Below are 20,888 nucleotides of genomic sequence, written 5' to 3' on the forward strand. Positions count from 1 at the left end.
CTTTTCCTCCAAATGCCTGAAGACTCCCTAGTTTTTGGACAACCAAAAACTCCCCACAGATTCCCAAAATGACCCCTAGGGGGCAGTATCTCTTACTTTGTGAACCATTGTCCTAGATCAACCCTCTGTTACAAAAAAAGCAAATGGATAAGGTTAAATTTTTAAATTGCAGCTCTGTGATTGCATTTCGAAGAGGAACCCAACTTACACATTCCTGGTACAGGATGTGATGTGACCTCATTCCAAGGTTGAGCCCTAGAGAAGTTAGTAACAATAGTACTGACCTATTTATGTAGGGCTCTCCATTTTGCTCTCCAGCTTTCAGAGGAGCTATCTCCTTAGTCACAAGAACCCCCTAAGCAAATAGTTATTATCCACACTGAAAGACGAAGAGGCATGGAGAGAGAGATTATCGTGCCCCACAGATCAGGGCTGTTGGTTGTCATGGAACTGTCTCAGCAGGAACAATTCATGCTGGGCATTTACTGGCCAGTGCCTGAATACAGAACAGTTGCCTCAACCTGTCATTTTACACGTGAGGAATCTGAGGCTTAAAGAGGGAGATGGGTTGTGTGATGGATGAGTGAGAAATCACTTGCCCCCTCCCTGATGACAGACAGCCATCTGTGTGAGGGGATGGCCAAAGCGGTAAAGTCCCGCTAATCCCTCAAAGTCACAGAAATGGGCCCAGAAATGGAGAAGGATGGCTTGGAATCCAGGCCTAAACCAAGGACATTATAAATATTCCCTCCTCAACATCTGGGAAAGCCAGGGACTCCTGATTCCTCTAAACCCCCTCCCTACCTTATCCATTCCTAGTCTTCATCCTATTCAAATGGATCCTGAGCCCAGGCAATCAGACAAGAGGTTCATCCCTGGGTGTACGTGAAGTGTTACCTGGCACGACCTTCAGGAGCCCCCAGGCAACATAGGAGGTACAAGGGGGTTCAAAATGGCAGATCTGAGTACAGATCCAGCTGTACCCCCAAAACTGCCTGATCATCAGGCTCAGCTGGGGACAGAGAGCAGGGATGAGAGCAGCCTGGGGCAAGGAACGATGACTCCTTAACTCTCAGCTTTCAAGTTTGGGTAACTCTGGGCTCATGGTACCCTATAAGAGAAGTACCCTCAAGGGAGGTGCCCTTTCCCCAGCCAGCAGAGCTTTGGGTCCCCTTAGGACTCACTTCTCCTGGTCACAGTGGAAGGAAAAGGTGGCTGAATACCCTCTCCCAGGGGACACATGCTACTCTCTGAGCTCTGAGCCAGGATTGCTATCCTGGGTAAAGGTTTTCAAAACTCCAGGAGGCCTTGGAGAACCATCATCTCATCATAAGCATGACGATCTCTCAGCAGAGAGATGAGGGAGGATGGCTGCCCCATGACAAAGCAGTACGTTTGTAAATTTCCCACTTAAAGGAAGGAAGGGAGGGAGGGAGAGAGAGAAGGAGAGAGAAAAAAATGAAAGAGAGAGAGGAAGGAAGGAAGGAAGGAGGGTAGGAAAGAAGGTAGCCGCATTTGGGGGTTGCGCGTGCGCGTGCGTGCGCGTGCGTGCGTGTGTATTTTTTTGACGCATTTGTTCCTAGTAGCAGCGGTCACCAAGTAAGCACCTACCATGTGCCAGGCATCGTATTCTGCTTTACACACAGGATCTGATTTAACCGTCACAAACCCCTTTAGTAATAGCTACTATTATTATTCCCGTCTTGCAGGTTAGCAAACTGTAGGTCAGAGAAGTTGAATAACTCGTCCTAACCTCTAAGGCAAAAAAACAGCATATTCAAAATTTGAACCCTTGGCTGTCTGGCTCCCAAGGGTATACCCATTGCACTAGCTGCTCTGCTGTCCTACCTAGTCCTCCTTCCAGCCTTGCGGCATATTCTTATCACTGTCCCCCGCAGGACAGATGGAGCCCTGAGCCTCAGTAAAGCTGACGATGTTACTGTCTGTAGAAGCAGGGAGAAGGCAGCCATTGTCTCATCCATTTGTTAAGGGGCAGTGTTGAGCTTTAAGCACAGAGGCCCAGGAAGAAGGAAGGAATTCAGATCGAGGCTTGGATTTTCGCCAGCTGGGTGACCTGGGACTGCTACTCACCTGTTTTAGCTTCAACCCCTTAAAATGGGGAGAAATATCTGGTCTGAGGGCAATTGTGAGGATCGTACAAGATAATGTGTGTGAGGTGTTGAGCACAGGACAAGCGTCATTACCTAAAGCTCCTCTGCCTCTGGCTCAGAGGTTCACATTTTGTTCAGATGCGCAATAAATTATTCTAGCTAATTATATAGACCAGTGCTTCTGAACCTGGTTGATGTCAGAATTACCAACAAAAGTATAAAAGCTTGGGCCCCACCACAGGAGGTTTTGAATTAGGAGGAGTGGGTGGGGCTTGGACCTTTTTATCTTTAATAAATTCTCAGGTAATGCTAATGTACAGCCAGGTTTGGGGGAACCAATCTATTGGCATAGACATCTCAGCCACATTGGGGAAGGGATTCAGGTTGGTTCCCTCTCCAAAACTCTTTCTCCCCTGTCTTCTCCTGACCAATGCCCCATTCCCCCACCTCCTCCCCACTGGCTTCCCTCCCCATGTCAAGGTCTGTATGGAATGGCAGTGAGTCAGTGACACTCAGTGTCCCATGAAGCCTGTCTTTCCAGAGGCTAGGGAACCCAGGATGGGGCTGGAGAACAGGATGCCAGGGTTTCTGCTCTGGATTTGCCCCCTTGTTACTCACTGGTGGCCCAGGGCCAGTGAATCTTTAAGCCTCAGTTTGCTCATGGCCCATAGACAGTTGGGGAAATTGGAGTGGCCTGTTTGGACTCTGATTCCTTAGGGGTATATCCCGGGCACTTGACAGCCAGAGAGCAGGGGGGTGGTTACATGAAAAAATCCTGCGTTATTGTGCTTTCCCATCACCATCTCACAGCGATAGGAAATAAACTGCAGCATCTACTTCAGCCTGTAATGTCCTCCGTTCTCTGTCCCTAGCCTTTGCTTCAAGGTTATCTTATATGCCACCTTGCTTTCTGGCCTTCTTGCTGTTCCCTGAAAGTCCAAGTTTGTTCCCACTTCAGTTTTTGCACTTATGTCCATGGCTTGGAATATTTTTGCAATGGATGACCACAAGTCTGTTTCCTTCTTTTTATTCAGGGCTCAGCTTACATGCCACTTGCTCAGAGACGAGTTTGCTGATCAGTCACTAAACCTAAAGTATCATCCCAAGCACTGGGACACACCACCCTACAGAATATCATTGCATTTGAGCATTCACTGTAGCTGTTTTTCCTTTTTTTAATTTACTTAATATGTTGCCTGTTTCACTTTCAGTAGAATGGAAGCGTCATGAAAGCACATTCTTGGTTGCCTTGTTTATTGCTGTGTCCCTTGTGCCTGAAAAGCATTCATTGTATGTTTGTGGAGTAAATAAGCTAATGAAATGACCCCAGCCTGAATTGTGATTTATTTTCTTGGTCAGAGGACACCCCAGATTCTGAGAGGGGGAAGTGACTGTCCCAAAAGCATTCCAGGCCTTTTGTCTTCTTTTTCCAGGCCCTTCCCGTAAAACCTGGCTGACACACAAACTGAGGTGGGTGAGGCTCCTAGGTGTGATGAAAGCTTGGAGTTGCCCCACGGAGGGTGAGGCTGAGGCTGATGTGGAGGTGAGAAGACGGGAGGACGGAGCACACAGAGGGAGAGGCAGGTTGGGACAGGAGAGCAGGGTGTGAACCTGGCGGCAGGTAGGGGAAAGGGGTGACTTGGCTGTGTGTCAGGAAGTGCTCCCTCCACCCTTCCCTGGGGAGAGCCCTGACCTCAAAGTGGTTTTGTTTGGGGGAAGGAGGTGGTCAGGCAGTTGCTGAGGGAGAACAAAGGTGTGGCCTGGGTGGTCACCATCCACTGAGGTACTAGTGATCACCCAAAAGAATAATCCCATGATGGCACTTGGCCAAATAGGTGACAGGTGAGCTTCCGCCCGAAACCAGTCCAACTGACAACATATAGCCTCAGACCTGTCAGGAAGCGAAAGAAGAGAAGCCTCCAAGGGAATAGAGTAGTCAAGGTAGAATGCTTAGTGATAATAAGATAATAGGTCACATTTATTGAGAGCTTATAATATGCCTGGCACTGTACTAATTGCTTTCTTATATGAGTTTCCTCATTCAATCTTCAAAAAGCTCTCTACAAAGGAGGCCCTATTATTATTTGTTATTTCCATTTGAGAGATTTGGAAACTGAGGCTCAGTGAAATTAAATATCTTGTTCAAGGTCACTCAATAAGTAGCAAGGTCTGGATTCCAACTTAGATATGTAGTAATTCCAGTGGACTATGGAAACCTAGGCCTGGGAAGGGTTGCTAGGAGCAAGTCAAGAGGGCAGACCCCTGCAAAAGTGGGGACGGAGAGAGACAGTGGGATAGCCTGTGTATAAATAGGAGGCCTGTTTTTATCTCTACACATGGGCTGAATCAGGCAAGCAACTCTATTTGGCACAATTTGAGGGCTCTGAATGCCAACCCAGCCCTGTGTCATACAATTCCCTCCCCAGCATGTCTCTGGGAGCTGAAATATCTACTGAGAGAGTCATTTCTTTGGGTCAGGACATTGACAGCAGAAGAGCCTTGTAAAAATACATAGGTTGGAGGAGAAACACATCAATCTCCTGGCACCTGTTGAACATAGCAACCTAGGCTAGCCAGCTGGCTCCCAGGGGAGAGGGTCTCGGTTTCGACGCTGGGGAAGAAGGTGGGGTTCCAAGACAAGGAATAGTATGAGGCTTGTTGCACAACCATTGTCTCTCCGATCCCAGAAGCCTGGGAATTATAATCCATAGCTGAAAAATCTTAATGAAGACTATGTCCCCTGGGAGAAAGATGGAGGGAAGCCACTCCAGCCGCTGGAAGAATACTAACTTCCTTTGCTTTTGCTGGATTGATACCAAGTGCCTGCAACTGCAACTCTGGTTACTTTGGGCTCATGAGACCTGCTGGCATTCATGTGTCTAATTTTTTTTATGTGCCTAATTTTTAAATGATATATGAATTAATTATGATTTACTATTTGCTGTGTTGCTAGGCAAAGACGGGAGTGTTACCCTTCAGAAGGTGACATGGGTGCAGATCCCTGGTGTGGAGCAGGGATGGCTGGAGGGACCAGGCCTGGAAGAGGGGAAGGAACGAGTGGTGTCCAAGGGCAGAGCTCAGCTCAGCAGTCGCAAGGCTGCAGCGCGACAAGCGTTTGGGGAAAGGTAGGAACTGGTCCCCGCCACCTGCCGGTCAGCAGCCCTTCCCACAGTCAGGCGGCGGCGGCCCTGGCCTGGTCCCAAAATATGTCAGCGCCGCCCCCTACTCCCGCCCCCTTCCCCCGCCGCGCCCTCGGAGTGGGGGGCTGCGGGGGCTGCGCGGCGGGCGCCGGGAGCCGGGCGAGCGGCCCAGCGCGGGAGGGGGGAGGGGGCGGGGGCGGGGCGGGGCTTCGGCGCCTCCCGGAGCCTTATTCCCAGCCGCGCGCGGGGGAGTCTTCAGTCGACCGAGGGACCTGCGGGCTGCGCGTGGCTGGCGGGCCTGACCGAGACGTCAGGGGCTTGGGCGGGTGGACAGACAGAGTGAGCAGACAGACGCCCAGTGGCCGCCGGTTCCACGCAGGTCCCAGCTAGGCTTGCACCCAGAGGCCGGCAGCAGACCGAAAGCGGCCGAATCTCCTGCGCTCCGCCCGCCCCGGCTCCGGTGCCAGCGCCCGGTGGCCGCCGCCTCCTAAGTGATTGCTGCTTCGCCGCCTCCTCCGGGTCCAGGACCATGAAGCTGCTGCCGTCGGTGGTGCTGAAGCTCTTTCTGGCTGCAGGTGAGAGGACTGCCGACGCCCCCGGAGTTTGGGGGGGGGGTTGGGGACACTGTGCTGGGGGGCACAGGGGAAGGTCGCTGCAGCGACCCCAGCGCGGGCCACTTGGTGGGGCCCGTGCTCACTGGGTGCGGGCGGGCGCCAGCATTGGTGCGTGGCGACCGGGGGTCTGGAGAGGGGGTCTGATGCGGCCTCGCCCCTCACCCGCAGTGCTCTCGGCGTTGGTGACTGGCGAGAGCCTGGAGCGGCTTCGGAGAGGGCTGGCAGCTGGAACCGGCAACCTGGACTCTCCCACCGAATCTACAGACCAGCTACTGGCCCCGGAAGGCGGCCGGGGCAGGGAAGTCCTGAACTTAGAAGAGACAGACCTGGACCTTTTAAGAGGTGGGTGTGAGGGCTGCCCATCCTCGACCCCGCAATTGGCAATTGAAGAATAAGTGGACTGAGGATTCATGCCGTTTGGGCACACTTGCGGGTTGGGGGTATTCGTGGAGGACTTCAAGGAAAAGCTGCCGAGCCTGACAAGCTTACTCAGGGATCCTGAAATGTGGGTCCCACTGTCTTTCTTGCTGTTGAGTCTCGCATGTCCAGCTGCTGCCCTTCTGGGTAGTTTAGAGCCTAGGGAGAAGGCAAGGTGTCTGGGGTCTGGTACATTCCCCTGGGGTAAGCTGGAGCAAGGAACAAGGAATGGTTAGGATGCTTTCCGTTTTGTTTCTATATAACAATGGGTGCAAGTCTTAATTCCTCTATCAAATGACCATTATGTATAAAATGACAGATGTGGAGAGCCTAGGAACATAGTAGCTGTGCTGTCTTCTCCATCCACCTGTCTCCAGGTTGGAGAAACAGAGGGGAATGAGGAACTCTTGGTCCCCCAGGTGAGGCCAGCACCTCCTGGGGAGCCTATGAGTGGTGGGCACAGTGTCCCTAGGGAGGTATAATGAAATGGCATGTGTCTACACATCCTACCCAAAGCCTAGAGACTTCTGAGCACCCTGAGTGCCTGAGAAAGACTCCGAGGGATGAAGGGCCAGGTGGGATCCTCCAACCAGCAGATATGGCTGTGGCTGAGTACAGGCACAGGGCAGAGTCCAGAGCCTCCAGCATTGACCACTTGCCTGCCTACAGCCACCTGCCGTGATTCTTGAGGGTGGAGCAGGGACTGAGCCCTGGAGTGCCAGAATGACTAATTTGGTTGGAAAGATACCCACCTGTTCTAGCCCCGCCTGCTCCTCAACCATGTTCCCCCTCCTTACGCAGAGCTTCCCTTAGGTACTGTCTCTGCTTCATATAAATCAAAGGTCTGCTCCCAAGCCAAGCCTGCACTGCCACCCTTCATCCTCTCCCCGTAGCCTCCTTGGGTCACCCCTGGCCGGAACAACCTGGATTCTCGTAGCCCTCTCCTCCTAGGCTGGGCAGAGCTGGGCTGTGACTCACCCTCCACCCACACGGCTGCTCCTCATACCTCTGCAGACCTGACTCACTGCTCCCTGTCCCTGGCAGGAGGCTTGCTGTCACCCTGTCACTCTATTCCTCCCCTCTCTGGTTGGCTTGCCTCTCCTGCCACAGTTTCACTACAGCTCTGGTCACTCTGAGCATCGGCCCCACCTTCTGAGTTCTGAAGGGACTTGCGTCTACACCAGAGGAAAAGGGACTGTGGGACTACTGGCACCTGCCTTCCTTCCCTTCTCTTGGCTTTGCTGGGTGAAAGCTATTTTTCAGGTCTGGGGATCATATCATCTAAAATGAATAACCATTACAATTTATTAAGTACCTACTGTGTTTTAGGCACTCATTATGCTATTGTAGGTTGATTAATCCTGTAACAACCCTCTGACATTGAACTTCTGCTAGCCACTACTTATTGAGAACCCCAAGGTTCAGAGAGATTAAGCTACTTGCCCAAAATCAGAAGGCTAAAGTTGGAGCACAGGTCTGCTGACTTCAGAGCCCATTCATTGTTTCATTCCTGGTTCAACATCCCGGGTGCTCTAGACTTGTCCAGGGGAAGGGACAGAGGTGCATGAGCAGTTTGGTATATTGGGAAAGAGCACTGGATATGGAATCCAGAGACCACATTTCTGACCTCAACCCTGCATGACCTTTACCAAATCACTGCTTTTTGGGACCTCAAGTTTTTTATCTGAAAATGGAAAGCCATGACATTCTTTCAAGTCACTTCCCGCTTGAGGATGCTGGGTCTCCAGTCCAATGTATGATGCTCACCCTTGCACCAGACACATGGCTGCAGGCATGTTTTTTCTGCTGGGAGCAGGGGAGAGAGGACTGGCGTCAGACCCCTGATGGGCTAATGGGCGTAGCCCACGGTCAGTCCCAGCTGGATATCTATGTGAGGCTGCTTTTTCCCCCCTTTGAAGTGTGGAAAGAATGGGGGGAGTCATCATTGTTCCAGTTCCTTCTGGATAGTTCCTTACTTTCCATCTTTCGCCCCCTTGTACACACTATACTCACCCATCCTAGAGAGCTATAAACAGGACATTTGGGGGTAAATGTAATAGACCTTTGAGAGAAGTGGTGAGCTGCAAAGGACACAGAGCCAGGTAAATATTCTGCTTGAAGTCAGAAAAGCAAGGACCTGACCAGGGATGGCCTGCTTGCGGTCCCCAAGCCTGGCTCTGGCCTGGGTTCATGGTACCGTGGTGCTAACGGGTGTGTCAGAGGGGGGCATCTGGACGTGGACACTGTTGTTATTTTGGGAGCCCTCCCCCCCAAAAAAAACCCTCCAAGTACCTTCTGCAGAAGCAATTTTTATCTCTGACACTGTCTTCCTGCAAGTGGGTCACTGAGTGCAGCATCAGGAAATGAGGTTGATTTAAGGCCAAAATAGCACCAAGTGGGCGTGGGGGAGTAGATGGGGATGGACAGTGGGTTGGGGGCGAGGTTGGTAGAACTGCCCAGTCAGCGGCAGTTATTCAACAGAAGCTAGCATTGTTTGAATGGAGTTCTTAAACTGAGTCTGAGAAATGCCTTCCTTGGGACCCCTATAGCCTCTGTTTCCTCCACTGCTTTCTGGTGGTTCGGCCCAGTCTCCCTTTAGCCCTGGGGAAGCACTGAGCCTGGGAGCCTTCCCGAGTCCTCTGACTTCAGGTGGGATCAAAGAGGACGCATTCCTTCCAGACACGATGCTGTTCGGAGTCTTGCCTCCAGGAGAGTCGAAGACTTAACAGGGTCTTTTTCTCCTGCAGCTGCTTTCTCCTCCAAGCCACAGGCCCTGGCCACACCCAGCAAGGAGGAGCGTGGGAAAAAAAAGAAGAAAGGCAAGGGGTTAGGGAGGAAGAGAGACCCATGTCTTCGGAAATACAAGGACTTCTGCATCCACGGAGAATGCAAATATGTGAAGGAGCTCCGGGCTCCATCCTGCATGTAAGTGTCCCCTCCCTGGGCTGACTCGGCTCAGCACACTCTTTGTCAGTCACGTGGCTGTTCCTCGTTGTCACTGTTCCTTGAATTCATAATTCTACCCAGCTTCTTCTCAATCTTTAGGCGGAAGTTGGGAGGAGGGGAAATATTTTTAGTCAGCGGAAGGGGCTCTCCCCCGCATGGGATGTAATTTCCTGTGGTGTAGGTTTGTGACGCTCTTTCATCCTTGGGGACATTTCCTGCTTGCTCAGACATGAACATGGGGCTAGGAGAGCTAATACCTGCAGGCAGGTCCTTCAGTCCTACCTCATGCCCTACTCCAGATGGGAGAAGCCGGTAGGACACGTGGCAGAGTAGGCTTCCGGGTTGGAGCAGAGCTCCTGGGACCTCCTCTCCCAAGCCCTGCAGGCAGGTATGAGGTGCATTTGGACTCACACTGTGCAGATGTGTGTGCTCGGACATATGTGTGCTCATATGAGAGCACATTGCGCGTTGATTCAAAGGCATGGCAGGACTAACCAGAAAGGAATCATCGTGGAAGCAGGGAGAAGCCCCTTCGTCTCTTCTTCCTCATCCCAGCAAGGGCCAGGACATGGGGGAACATAGTGGGTATTGGCCTTTGGCCATGGGATTGGGAGAACACTTCCTTTGTGCAAGATTAACAGGAAATGGGACCCAACCCAGTAGGCATCAGCCCCTGGTCAGGCAGCACCACCCTTTCCCTGGGTGGAGGGGCCGTGGGTTCCCCAGCTGCTCTGCTAAGCCAAGCCCAGCAGACGGCTGCCTTGGCACCCCCTCAGGGATGATGGCACCACCATGCTTTCTGGCAGGCATAATGTCGCCACTGTGCCTGAGGCCAACACCCACATTCGACTACAAACATCCACTCTCCCTCTGGGCACAAGGTCCCTTAGAGAGACAGGCTTTGTGACCTGGGAGACTCTGGACAGAGCTAGGAGACTATTAGGTGGGTGCCACCCCTCGGCCTGTCCAGAAGGCTGGCTGCCTGGCATCTCTTCTACTGTGATTGGTACCGATCCCTTGGCTTTTTTTTTTTTTTTTTTTTTTACCATTTTAGCTGTTTTTATTTATTTATTTATTATTTTATTTTTTTTAAGATTTTTATTTATTTATTTGACAGAGAGAGACAGTGAGAGCAGGAACACAAGCAGGGGGAGTGGGAGAGGGAGAAGCAGGCCTCCCGCTGAGCAGGGAGCCCGATGCGGGGCTCGATCCCAGGACCCTGGGATCATGACCTGAGCCGAAGGCAGACGCCCAACCGACTGAGCCACCCAGGCGCCCCACGATCCCTTGGCTTTTTAAGTCTTCCTTGTCCTGACTGATCTGACATAGCAAAGCTACCCTGTATTTGGCAATTGGCAGACAGACCCATCACTCTCCACCATGTCCAAGATCACTTGTGTGTCCTCCCCTATAACATCCTTGTCAGGAGCTTGGTCTTAGAGGGAGTTGCTTTAGAGGAACATAGACAGTCCCCCTATTATTCTTCCCAAGGTCTTGGGATAGGGTGGGAAATGTTTGTCTTAAATTTGTAAAATGCCATCGTTGGCACAGGATAGAGGCAGTGACTACGAGGGTAGTCAAGATGGATTGAGGCCAGGAATCTGTGTAGTCCAGGGCTTTGGCGGATGGACTTCGACTGCTTAGCTGAGAACCTTTGCAAGGGTGCTTTCCTGGAGAGCAGGGCCTGACCCACCCGTGAAAGCCGGTAGATAAGGGTGCATAGGGCCAAGGTGGTCCTAGGGATAGTGATGATAACCATGATGATGCCTTCTCTCCTTTGCCCCATAACTTCACAATTAACCTTTAAAATGATCTGAGCCCCACGGGTACGGGTTCAGTACCTACCTGGTGCCAACTGTTCTAGGGAACGGGCAATTATAGTCATGTCCTGGGATTCTCAAAAGCCCTGGACGGGGGTTGGCAGGGCTTGCTATCTCTAGTTTAAAGGTGAGAAAACTAGAGCCAGGAAGTAGGAAGTGATTTGCCTGAGATCAACAGCTAAATAAATGGATGGAAACACAACAAGGATTCAGGTGCCGGACTTCCGGTCCAGCACGCTTTTCATGCCCCCAGGCTGTCCTGGGTGTTGGCTTGCGTCCTTCTTCCCTCTCTGTCCTTACAGAGTTTGAATAGGATTTTACAGAGGATAGCCGTTAGGTTCGAGGTCTCTTAAGGCTTTTCGTAGCATAGCAATCTGATTTGAAGGCTTCGTCTCTGCTTCCTAGGCAGATTTTCTAGGGGCTGGATTCTGTGTCTGCTTTGGCCACCTCCTGCCTCCGGCCTTTGGAACTCAGGGCAGAAAGCAGCAAGAAGACACAGAGCTCCTGGTGTGGGGAAATGTGATATCTGGTCACCTGCGTGTGGGGCCCTTTGTTGCTCCTCCTTCCTCTAGACCCGGGAACCACCAGCTGGAGTGTGCCCAGGCTGCCCTGAGGAGCTTGAGGCTAGCTGGTTTCCTAAACCAGTCCTCCACAGCCACCATACCCAGGAAAACCCTTTTGTGTCACCAGCCAAAAGTTGCCCTCAAAGAATAGTTTCCTAGGGCTCCTGACTGGCTGCTGACCCAGAAACTGGCTGCAAAGTTTCCTGTGGCCGGAGGAAACCTGGAGGCAGTCAGGCTGAGAAGAACTCAGCTGGAAGAGAGACAGGCGTGGGGCCTTCCCTTGGCCTCACTGGCCAGATGCTGAGAAGGAACGGTGAGCCCCCTTCTCTTTGGCTCCATCTGACTTCGGTGCCCCATTCCTCAGGGCAGTACCCTCTGGAGTCCTATTATATAATCACTCACACATATGTGGGACTTGGTCTTTTGTTAAGGGCTGTTAAGTGTAGTATCTCATTTGATCTTCAAAATACTCTCGTGAAATAGGTATTTATTATTCCTGTGTTTTACATGAGTAAACCCAAGCTTGGAAAGGTAAAAGTAACTTGCTCAAGATCACCTGGCTAGAAATAGCAGCAAGACATGAGGTAGGGGTGGAAAAACCCAGTTTGGAAGATGTCTCTGGACCCTAGAGGGTTCTTCCTTCCATTGTAATACTAACACAAGTTCTGAAATGGGTCACAAACATCAGTAGGAGGAACGCGTTCCAGTTTGGTGGGTTGCTGGCTCTGAGCAAGATACATGATCTTGCCCCCACCCGGGATGCTTGGAATGGGCTCATCCCCCCTCCTTCTCTGGGGAAGACAGGAGTCATCTGCAAAGGGAGGGGGAGGTGGGTAATATTAGGATGTTTACATTATTATCCTTTTGACTCAGGGTGGGGGTGGAGGGATTATGTAACTGAATTGCGGGACTCTGAGACCAAGCTTTATTTCTATCATCTGAGTAACTACCTGTGGGGTTTGAGTGACGGCTGGAAGTGAAAAACAGCCTGAGCTTCACTTCCCTTCCCCCCACCCCCCCCCCCCCCAGGAGAGCATAGTCTCTGAAGTCATCTGGACTGCTGGGTTGAATCCTGGCTCTACCTCTCACTAGCTGCATAACCTTGGGCGAATTAGCTAAGAATTTAAGCCTCAGTCTCTCCATCTTTGAAATGGGGATAGTAACTCCTACTTCGCAGAGATGTTTTTAAGATTAATTGAAGTGATTCTTGTAAAGCAATTAGCACAGAGTACTTGGCTCACAGTAAGCCTTTAATGTTGGCTATTTATTATTCAAATTAATAATAATAAATCAAAGAGCAGGGTCAGACAATCCCAGGAACCTATCACTTCATCAGATACGTGTTTCCTGGGGGTAATCTGTGCTGTTCCGAGTGGAAAGAATCATGAATTTGGAATCTGCTTGGACTGGTTTCTAGTCTTAGCCTTGCTGCTTCTTAGTTATGCTACTTTTGGTAAATCACATCCTCTGATTGTAATCTTAGTCTTTCAATCTGTAAAATGGAGCCGTACCTGCCTACCAGATGTTATGAGCCTCAGTTGAGCTAGCAGATAAGGATAGTACCTTATAAACTGTTAACTGCTGAGCATAAGTGATTTTCCAGGGGCACTCCTGAGAGCTTCCTCCACAGCCTGCCAGGACGGGGGTCGTTGTGTTGCCCACCTTGGCTGATGGGTTCATGGAGAGGCTGGGCATGGAGCCGTGTGCCCTGCTGTTTATATATGGGACTGACCCACATTTATCCTACAGTGAGGTGGTTCCCCAAAGCACCCAGGAGGAGCTGAGGCAGGGAGAGGTGCTCGGCACTCAGCAGGGGCGGCCTGGCCCCCCTGCTGCTGCCAGGTCCGGATAGGTCCGCTTCTGGGGTGCCTCTCAGCAAGAAGAAGGGATTCCTTGCTCTGAGATACCTACCACATGCACAACCTGCTTCCCAGAGGAGGCACAGCTCAGAATAGAGGGCCGCCAGGTTCTCGGTGCTTCCATCAGCAAGCTGGTGGCCCAAAGTCCCCAGGCAGACGGTGCCAGTGCGCTTGTGGGTGTAATTGGGGAGCACACTGAGCTCAGAGTCAGATAAACCGAGACCACGCTTCTGCTCTGCTGAGTGACCATGGGGAGGATAGCTCTGGCTTTCTGTAACGTGGGGGGCTGCCACCTACATCAAAGGGCCTCTCGGGTGCTCAGATACAGGAAGGGACATGAATGTGCTTGTTCACCCGAAAGGGTTTCCCAGTCTTCCTAAGAGCTTTGAGGAAATGCTTTATGTTAGAAGAGGCATTTGCCATCTGATTGATTTCTTGAGTGTGAAAAGCTGGAGTGTTGTTTCTGACATTTTTCCATGTTCTGGCAAGACAGCTGAGCAAGAGGTTACCTTGGTTTTTTTGTTTGTTTGTTTTTTTGTTTTTTTTTTTTGTTTTTTGCTTTGTCCTATGATGGAGGAGGCCAGATAGCCCAGGGTTCAGAGGCCAAAAGTTGATGTGAAGCTCTCAAATTGGGCCCTGCACCCAGAGGGAGCTGGGAGTTAAATGAAAGGAACTTGAGAAAAATGACTCCTGGCAAAGGAACAGGACCTATTAATAGGATGGGCCGTGGCTGAGAGGGACTGAGGGCTGGAAGCCGTGGTGGAGAAGGCTGGGTTTATTTCTGGGTCAGAGTTAAGGGGCCTCACCAGAGGGAGTAATACCCAGTCCCCTCAACTCAACCCACCAGCTAATGGACCTAAGTCTTCTGAGGGGCTTAAACACCATGTCTTAATACCCATGTAATAAATCATCCACACATGGAACATATGTAGCTTGGACCTTGAAGTCCTCTCTCACTTTTTCCCGGCCTGGAGTGGGAATCTTGAGCCAGAGAACCAGAGGGAATGGAGAGCGGGGCAAAGGGTGGGAAGGAAAGCCACAGAGCCTTCAGGGCGGCTTCTCAGGAGTCTTCTCCTAGACTCCTTCTAGAAGGATAGAGGAAGGGTGGGGATCACGGCCAGGGACTCATAGGCTGAGGCTGTGAGGACTGCGATCTGGCTTAGGCAGGAGGACCATTGCCTGTAGAGAGAGGCCAAACCACTAACCTCATCTTTGCTTTGTCCCGTCTGGAACCAGCTGCGAGCCCGGTTACCACGGAGAGAGGTGCCATGGGTTGAGCCTCCCAGTGGAAAATCGCTTATATACTTATGACCATACAACCATCCTGGCTGTGGTGGCCGTGGTGCTGTCGTCTGTCTGTCTGCTTGTCATCGCGGGGCTTCTCATGTTTCGGTGAGTATTGGGGCCCCCTGCAGGTTGTTTCTGCAAATCACTCCCAGTCCTCCTCCAGTCGGGTCTTCTGCCTGTGATCATATGAGTCCTTCAACCTCCCAAATTCCAGGCTAGGAATCTGACCGACATTCCTGAGCCCAGGAACCCAGCTTGTCTGGCCTGACATGAGTCCAGTGGTCCAGAGCCTGGTCCAGAGCCCAGGGCAAAGATTGCCAGGTCATAGCAGGTCCTGCTTTTCACAGCAGGCCTAGTAACCCACCCATGGGTCTACCCCTTCACACAGTTCTTTCCCTTTGCTCTGTTCTTTGATGGCATTAGTGTACGGTTTGATAGACAAACCATACATGTTCTTTGATGGCTGGTGTATGGCTGTTGGTTTATCCTTTCAGTTCTGAGGTATCTCACCCTCAGGTCGTGCTTCCAGTCCAGGTGATGTTCTAGACTGGGGGAGACCTACCAAACACTCTGCCCATTTCCAAGCCGTGCAATTCGTCTGTTGTGAGATCTGGACCAAGTTACCTGTCTCTCTGAGGGCTATCATCTTACAGTGATTGTAATCTGTCTCCCTACCTCATAAGGATATTATGAGGATATGTAAACAAGGTCAAAGTTCTCAGCAAATTATAGCCTGCTGTTAGAGACAGGCATTCCTTGGGGCAGTTGGGCCTTTGACCAGAGGTCTGCTGGGCTGCCATACCATCTTGGCTTTTCCAAGTAATGGAGGGAACCATCATGGCAGTGTCCTTTAGAAGGACCTTCTCTGAGACCTGCACCCTATCATATCAGGCAGAGCTTGCTCACAAAACTTGTCTCCTTCAGGTACCACAGGAGAGGAGGTTATGATGTGGAAAGTGAAGAGAAAGTGAAGTTGGGCATGACTACTTCCCACTGAGAGAGACCTGTGCTCAAGGTAATGGTCCATCCTTTGCCCCATGACGCCATCACCGTCTTCCCTTCAAGGCATTCTGAACTCTTCTCTCGACCTAGGGGTTGGGGGCGGGCTACTATGGAGTCAGGGTTCCATTGCAGAATGGTTTTCAAAAAGGTTTTCAGTGGGCCATCTCCACGAGGGGTGACAGTTGCTAGAGAAACACCCGAGAGAGAGGCCTACGACAACAGCTTCTCGCATCCTTGTCCCCTCTTCTGCCCACTCCCAGAAGACCTTCCTACTTCCTAAGACTGGACCTGGGAAACTCTTAAGTCCCCCTAAGACTGGATCCAGCTTTAAATGCCTTCCTTTTGCGCTTTAGGAATCTGCGGGGGGCCTGCTACCTCTGAGAAGGCACAGCTGATCATAGACTCTGCAGAGGGAAAGAACGTCACAGCTCGTCAGGAAGACTCCTTCGTTCCCAGTTGGCTATCTAGATTGGGCCTCCCATAATCCGGTATTTTTGCCAAAATACCAGAGCCTTCAAGTGCCAAACGGAATATGTCAAAATGGGATCTTGGTGAGAAGAAAGCAAAAGTGAGAGACCTTCATGCCCTTCAGATTCCCCTCCTCCAAACCCCACGTATCCTCATAAGTGTGTTTAAACGATTAACTTCTGGATTCAGATGCCAGTTATATTCCATATGCTCCAGGATCTTTGACTGATAAAAAAGAAGAAGGAGAGGAAGAAGGAAAGCTCTGTGGGTTGGAAGAAAGTAACAAAGATTGAGAAGCCATGTACTCAAGTAGCCACCAAGGGATCTGCCATTTGGACCCTCTAGCGCTGGATTTGATGAGCTAACTGTGAAATACCACAAGCCCAAGAACTCTGAATTTTGGGACTTCTACCCAGACGGAAAAATAACAACTATTTTTTGTTTGTTTGTTTGTAAAATGCCTCTTAAATTATATATTTATTTTATTCTATGTATGTTAATTTATTTAGTTTTTAACAATCTAACAATAATATTTCAAGTGCCTAGTCTGTTACTTTGGTGACTTCCTGGCCCTCGACCTTGTATGCCCCACCATCTGGCTCAGTGTCGCACCCCTCTGCCACAACTCCGAGATGGTTCTGTGACCCGTCTGTAGTAATCTGTTCTCTGTCCACATTTCTGAAGATCTTTCACATTCACAGTGCCGCAGGGGGAGGTCAGTAGAGTCAGGATATAGGAGTTAACTTTGTCAGATCCACTCTATGAGTTGGACTGCGGTCTTGCCTAGGCGATTTTGTCTACCGTTTGTGTTTTGAAAGCCCACGGTGCTGATGTCCAAGCGTAACAGATACTAGTGTTTGCCTATGTCCTCTCCCTGCCAAATCTCGTAAGAGGTTGGGCTTCCATGCCCGTGGCTTTCCTGGCTCCTCAACCCCTGTGGCCCCAGGCCCACAGAGTGGGAACTCCCTCCTCCCTGCGTCATGACATTTCCCTTACTCCTGCCATTCTTCTGGTGCTACTCCATGCAGGGGTCAGTGCAGCAGAGGATAGTCTAGAAAAGGTATTAGCAAAGAAAAAGGCTGAGGAGGAGCAGGAAACATTGGAGCCGACTGTTCTTGTTAACTGATGACCTACCGATTACTACAGAGTTTGGACGTGAGGAGGGCTTTTGTGGAAACCCACCCCCCTCACCGAAAACTAAAAAGGTATGCTGTCATGGTCCCTTCTGGAAGTTTCTGGTGCCATTTCTGAACTGTTACAACCTGTATTTCCAAACCTGGTTCATATTTATATTTTGCAACTCAAATAAAGATAACTCTTACTCCACAGACTTCTGTCTGCTTGTTTTATCTGGGAACTGGTTTAACATAGATGGTTCCTAAGCCCGGAGTCGATATTAGGTTCTATGCCAGGCCTTTTTATGTGCACTATCTCAACAGCCCTGACAACAGTGTGATGGAGGTACTATTATCATCCCACTTTTCCAGAGGAGAAAGCTGAGGCTCAGAGAGGTTATGTAACTTACCTGAAGATACACAGTTGGTAAGTGACAGAGCTGGGACTGGCAGTCTGACTGCAATTATTTGTCTTAATATTTATATCATACCACCTCTGAGACACCAGAAAATAAACCTCTCACATAGGAATTTTGGCTGGCTGTAATCAGGAATGACGTCCACCCATTCAGTCAATAGACTCTGGACTCGGGGCCCGGTCCTGCGCTATATTTGCAATGAGGCATTGCCCCTGGTGGAAACAGGGCACCTTTGACTTCCCTCTCATGCTCCACAGCCCATCTGTCAGCAAACCTTGTCACTCCTACCTTTAGAATATATGCTGAATGCAGCCGCTTCTGATCAGTGCCCCTACCATCACCCCGGTCCAATTCACCATCATCTCTGGCTCGAACTCTTCCGACGGCCGCCTGTCTCCTTTCTTCCCCCTTGCTCTCGTATAGTCCATTTCTAACATAGTAGCCAGAGCGATCATATAAAGCGTAATCCAGCTCTTGTCTGCCTCGCAGGCTTTCCCCGACCAACCTATTAGACAACAGCACATTCCTGACCCACCCTGTTCTTCTTAGTCTCCCTACATTGCTTTCTTTTCCACCAGACCCCTTCTCACCACTAACATATTCTTCTCTGTTGATTGTCTAGCTCTTCCTGCTAGAATGTTGGCTTCATGAAGGTAGGGGTGTGTATGTTACTCCAATCCCAGATTGTAGGCATTCGAGGTTTGTCATATGGATGAATGAATATAAGAAATGACTAAAATCTGGTCAAAGGCCAGCAAGTGGACAGGTATGTAATCAGGTGCTGCCGTGGAAATGTGGTTGGGTTTAAAGAAGGGCCTCTACTGGGGAGGGTCGGGGGGGGTGACAGGATAAAAGTGGAATTTGGGACAGATCATCTGGCCACGCTGTCCTTGGTAGATTGGAGGCAAAGAGATCCATTGGGAGCTCATTGGACAAGTGCCATTGGACTGCCCTCCCCTCATCCTCTTTTCTTAGAGAGTTGTGAGACTCTAAAGTTTCTCCAGGCGCCCCCTTATCTATACCTTTTTTTTTTTGAAAGATTTTATTTCTTTATTTGACAGAGAGAGAGAGAGAGAGAGAGAGCACAAGCAGGGGGAGCGACAGACGGAGAGGGAGAAGCAGGCTCCCCATCGAGCAGGGAGCCTGACGCCAGGGCTCCATCCCAGGACCCTGGGATCACGACCTGAGCTGAAGGCAGACGCTTAACTGACTGAGCCACTCAGGTGTCCCAGATCTTATATATACTTTGAATATGCTTTTAAAACTTTGGAGACTGATAACTACTGGAGCTGAACATGTGCACATCCTATAACCTAGCAATTCCACTCCTAGGGATACACACAAGAGAAATGAATACATATATTTACCAGAAGACATATACAAGAGTGATCTTAGCATTACTTACAATAATTAAAAACTGGAAACTACCCCCAAACCCATCACTATTTGACAATGAAATGAATAAATAAATAGTGGTACATCCACGCAATGAAATACTAAATAGCAATATGGATGAATCTTACAACATAATGCTGAGTGACAAAAGCCAGACACAAAAGGGTACATTCTTTTTTTTTTTTAATTTTTTTAATTTATTTGACAGAGAGAGCGAGAGAGCACAAGTAGGGGGAACAGTAGAGGGAGAGGGAGAAGCAGGCTCCCTGTCAAGCAGGGAGCCCCATGCGGGGCTTGATCCTAGGACCCTAGGATCGTGACCTGAGCCGAAGGCAGACGCTTAACCACTGAGCCACAAAAGGGTACATTCTATGTGATTCTGTTTATTTACAATTTTAAAACTGGGGGCTCCTGGGTGGCTCAGGCAGCTAAGCATCCAATTCTTTGCGGCTCAGGTCATGATCTCAGGGTCGCAGGATGGAGCTTAGCCTTGGTTCTGTGCTCCCCACAGAGTCTGCTTGAGATTCTCTCTCTCTCTCCTTCTCCCTGGGCCCCTCCCTCCCCACTCGTGCACTTTCTCTCTCTCTCTTTCTAAAATAAATAAAATCTTTAAAAAGTTTTCTTAAAATAAAATTTTAAAACAGGTAAAACTAATCAATGGTGAAAGAAATCAGAAAAGAAATCCCTGTTGGGATCAGTAGTGACTGGAAGGGGGCAAAACAGCGCGACTTCCAGTGCTCTGATGAACGTTATGTTCCACATTCTGGGTGCTGGCGACCTGGGAGTATTCACTTTGAGAAAATCCATCGAGAATGGTTTGTGCATTTCTCTGTGTGTATTCAACTACAATAAAAAGAGTTTTCAAAACTTGGATCGGGGACTCTTTTGCTTTTTGCATTATATAAAGCTCTATAAAGTACCAGTATATTACTTTGGTAATCGGAGAAAATAGTACAGATGTCAGTGAGGTACTTTGAACTCTTCGCCGGGCTCTGTCTCCGGCTCCTATCTTGCACCAGGCTCAGCTTTTCAAACACACTTTGTTTCTCCAGCTAATGTTTCCTGCGGCCTCTGGGCTTCCTGCCTTTCAGGAGCTCTCTCTCCTGACACTGCTGCTGTTGGGAGCCCCCCCCACCCCCACCCCGCGCCGGGCATCTCCGTGGCTGATATGGTGGCTCTGGAAGCCTCTGAACTTGCAGCCACTTGTCAAGACTGGCTAGTGGTAATCCGGCCTTCCTGTGCACTGACAAGCACCTACCTCTTCTCTGATGGGCTTCCCTTTGGCCCCTTTGCCATACTTTCTTTTATAATGTTCATCGCAATCATGATTAGGCTAATAATCAAATAAATATTTGATAGTCATGGAGTGCTCACTAAGCTGGTCCCCACATTCTACAGGCATCACCTCAGTTGTGTCTCATGATGACCTAGGAGGTAGGTGCTCTGGCTACCCAAGTTGTGGATGCCTTAGATGAGTGGTAAAGTCCAGATGTTAACCTGGAAGCTTAACCCCCAAGCCTTCACTCTAACCACTAAGTTACATTCCCAAATGAGTTCTTCGGGCCAGACTTGTTTTCTCTTCCTCTCCTGTTCATCCAGAAAAAACACTACAGTGAGGCACTCATATGAAAGGGATCTTAGAAAGCAACTCCTCAGAGCCCAAGAGTTTCCTCCCCAGGCCCACCCCACCCCCACCACCATTTACAAACTCATGGGAGAAGATGTGAGGTGC

General features: G+C 50.1%; 1 protein-coding gene across 1 annotated transcript; it reads left to right on the plus strand.

Moving 5' to 3' along the window:
• The first annotated feature begins 5,494 nt into the window (after window positions 1–5,494).
• On the plus strand, window positions 5,495–17,557 carry HBEGF (heparin binding EGF like growth factor). The gene is made up of 6 exons (XM_073887821.1): window positions 5,495–5,826; window positions 6,034–6,207; window positions 9,030–9,207; window positions 14,707–14,862; window positions 15,682–15,772; window positions 16,113–17,557. Exons 1-5 carry the CDS (start codon window positions 5,781–5,783, stop codon window positions 15,752–15,754), a joined length of 627 nt encoding a protein of 208 aa, XP_073743922.1. The 5' UTR covers window positions 5,495–5,780; the 3' UTR covers window positions 15,755–15,772; window positions 16,113–17,557.
• Window positions 17,558–20,888: the final 3,331 nt, after the last annotated feature.

Source organism: Callorhinus ursinus, unplaced genomic scaffold (assembly GCF_003265705.2).
Source record: "Callorhinus ursinus isolate GAN/ISIS: 27379988/994484 unplaced genomic scaffold, GSC_fseal_2.0 scaffold83, whole genome shotgun sequence".
In the NCBI taxonomy this organism is placed as follows: domain Eukaryota; kingdom Metazoa; phylum Chordata; class Mammalia; order Carnivora; family Otariidae; genus Callorhinus; species Callorhinus ursinus.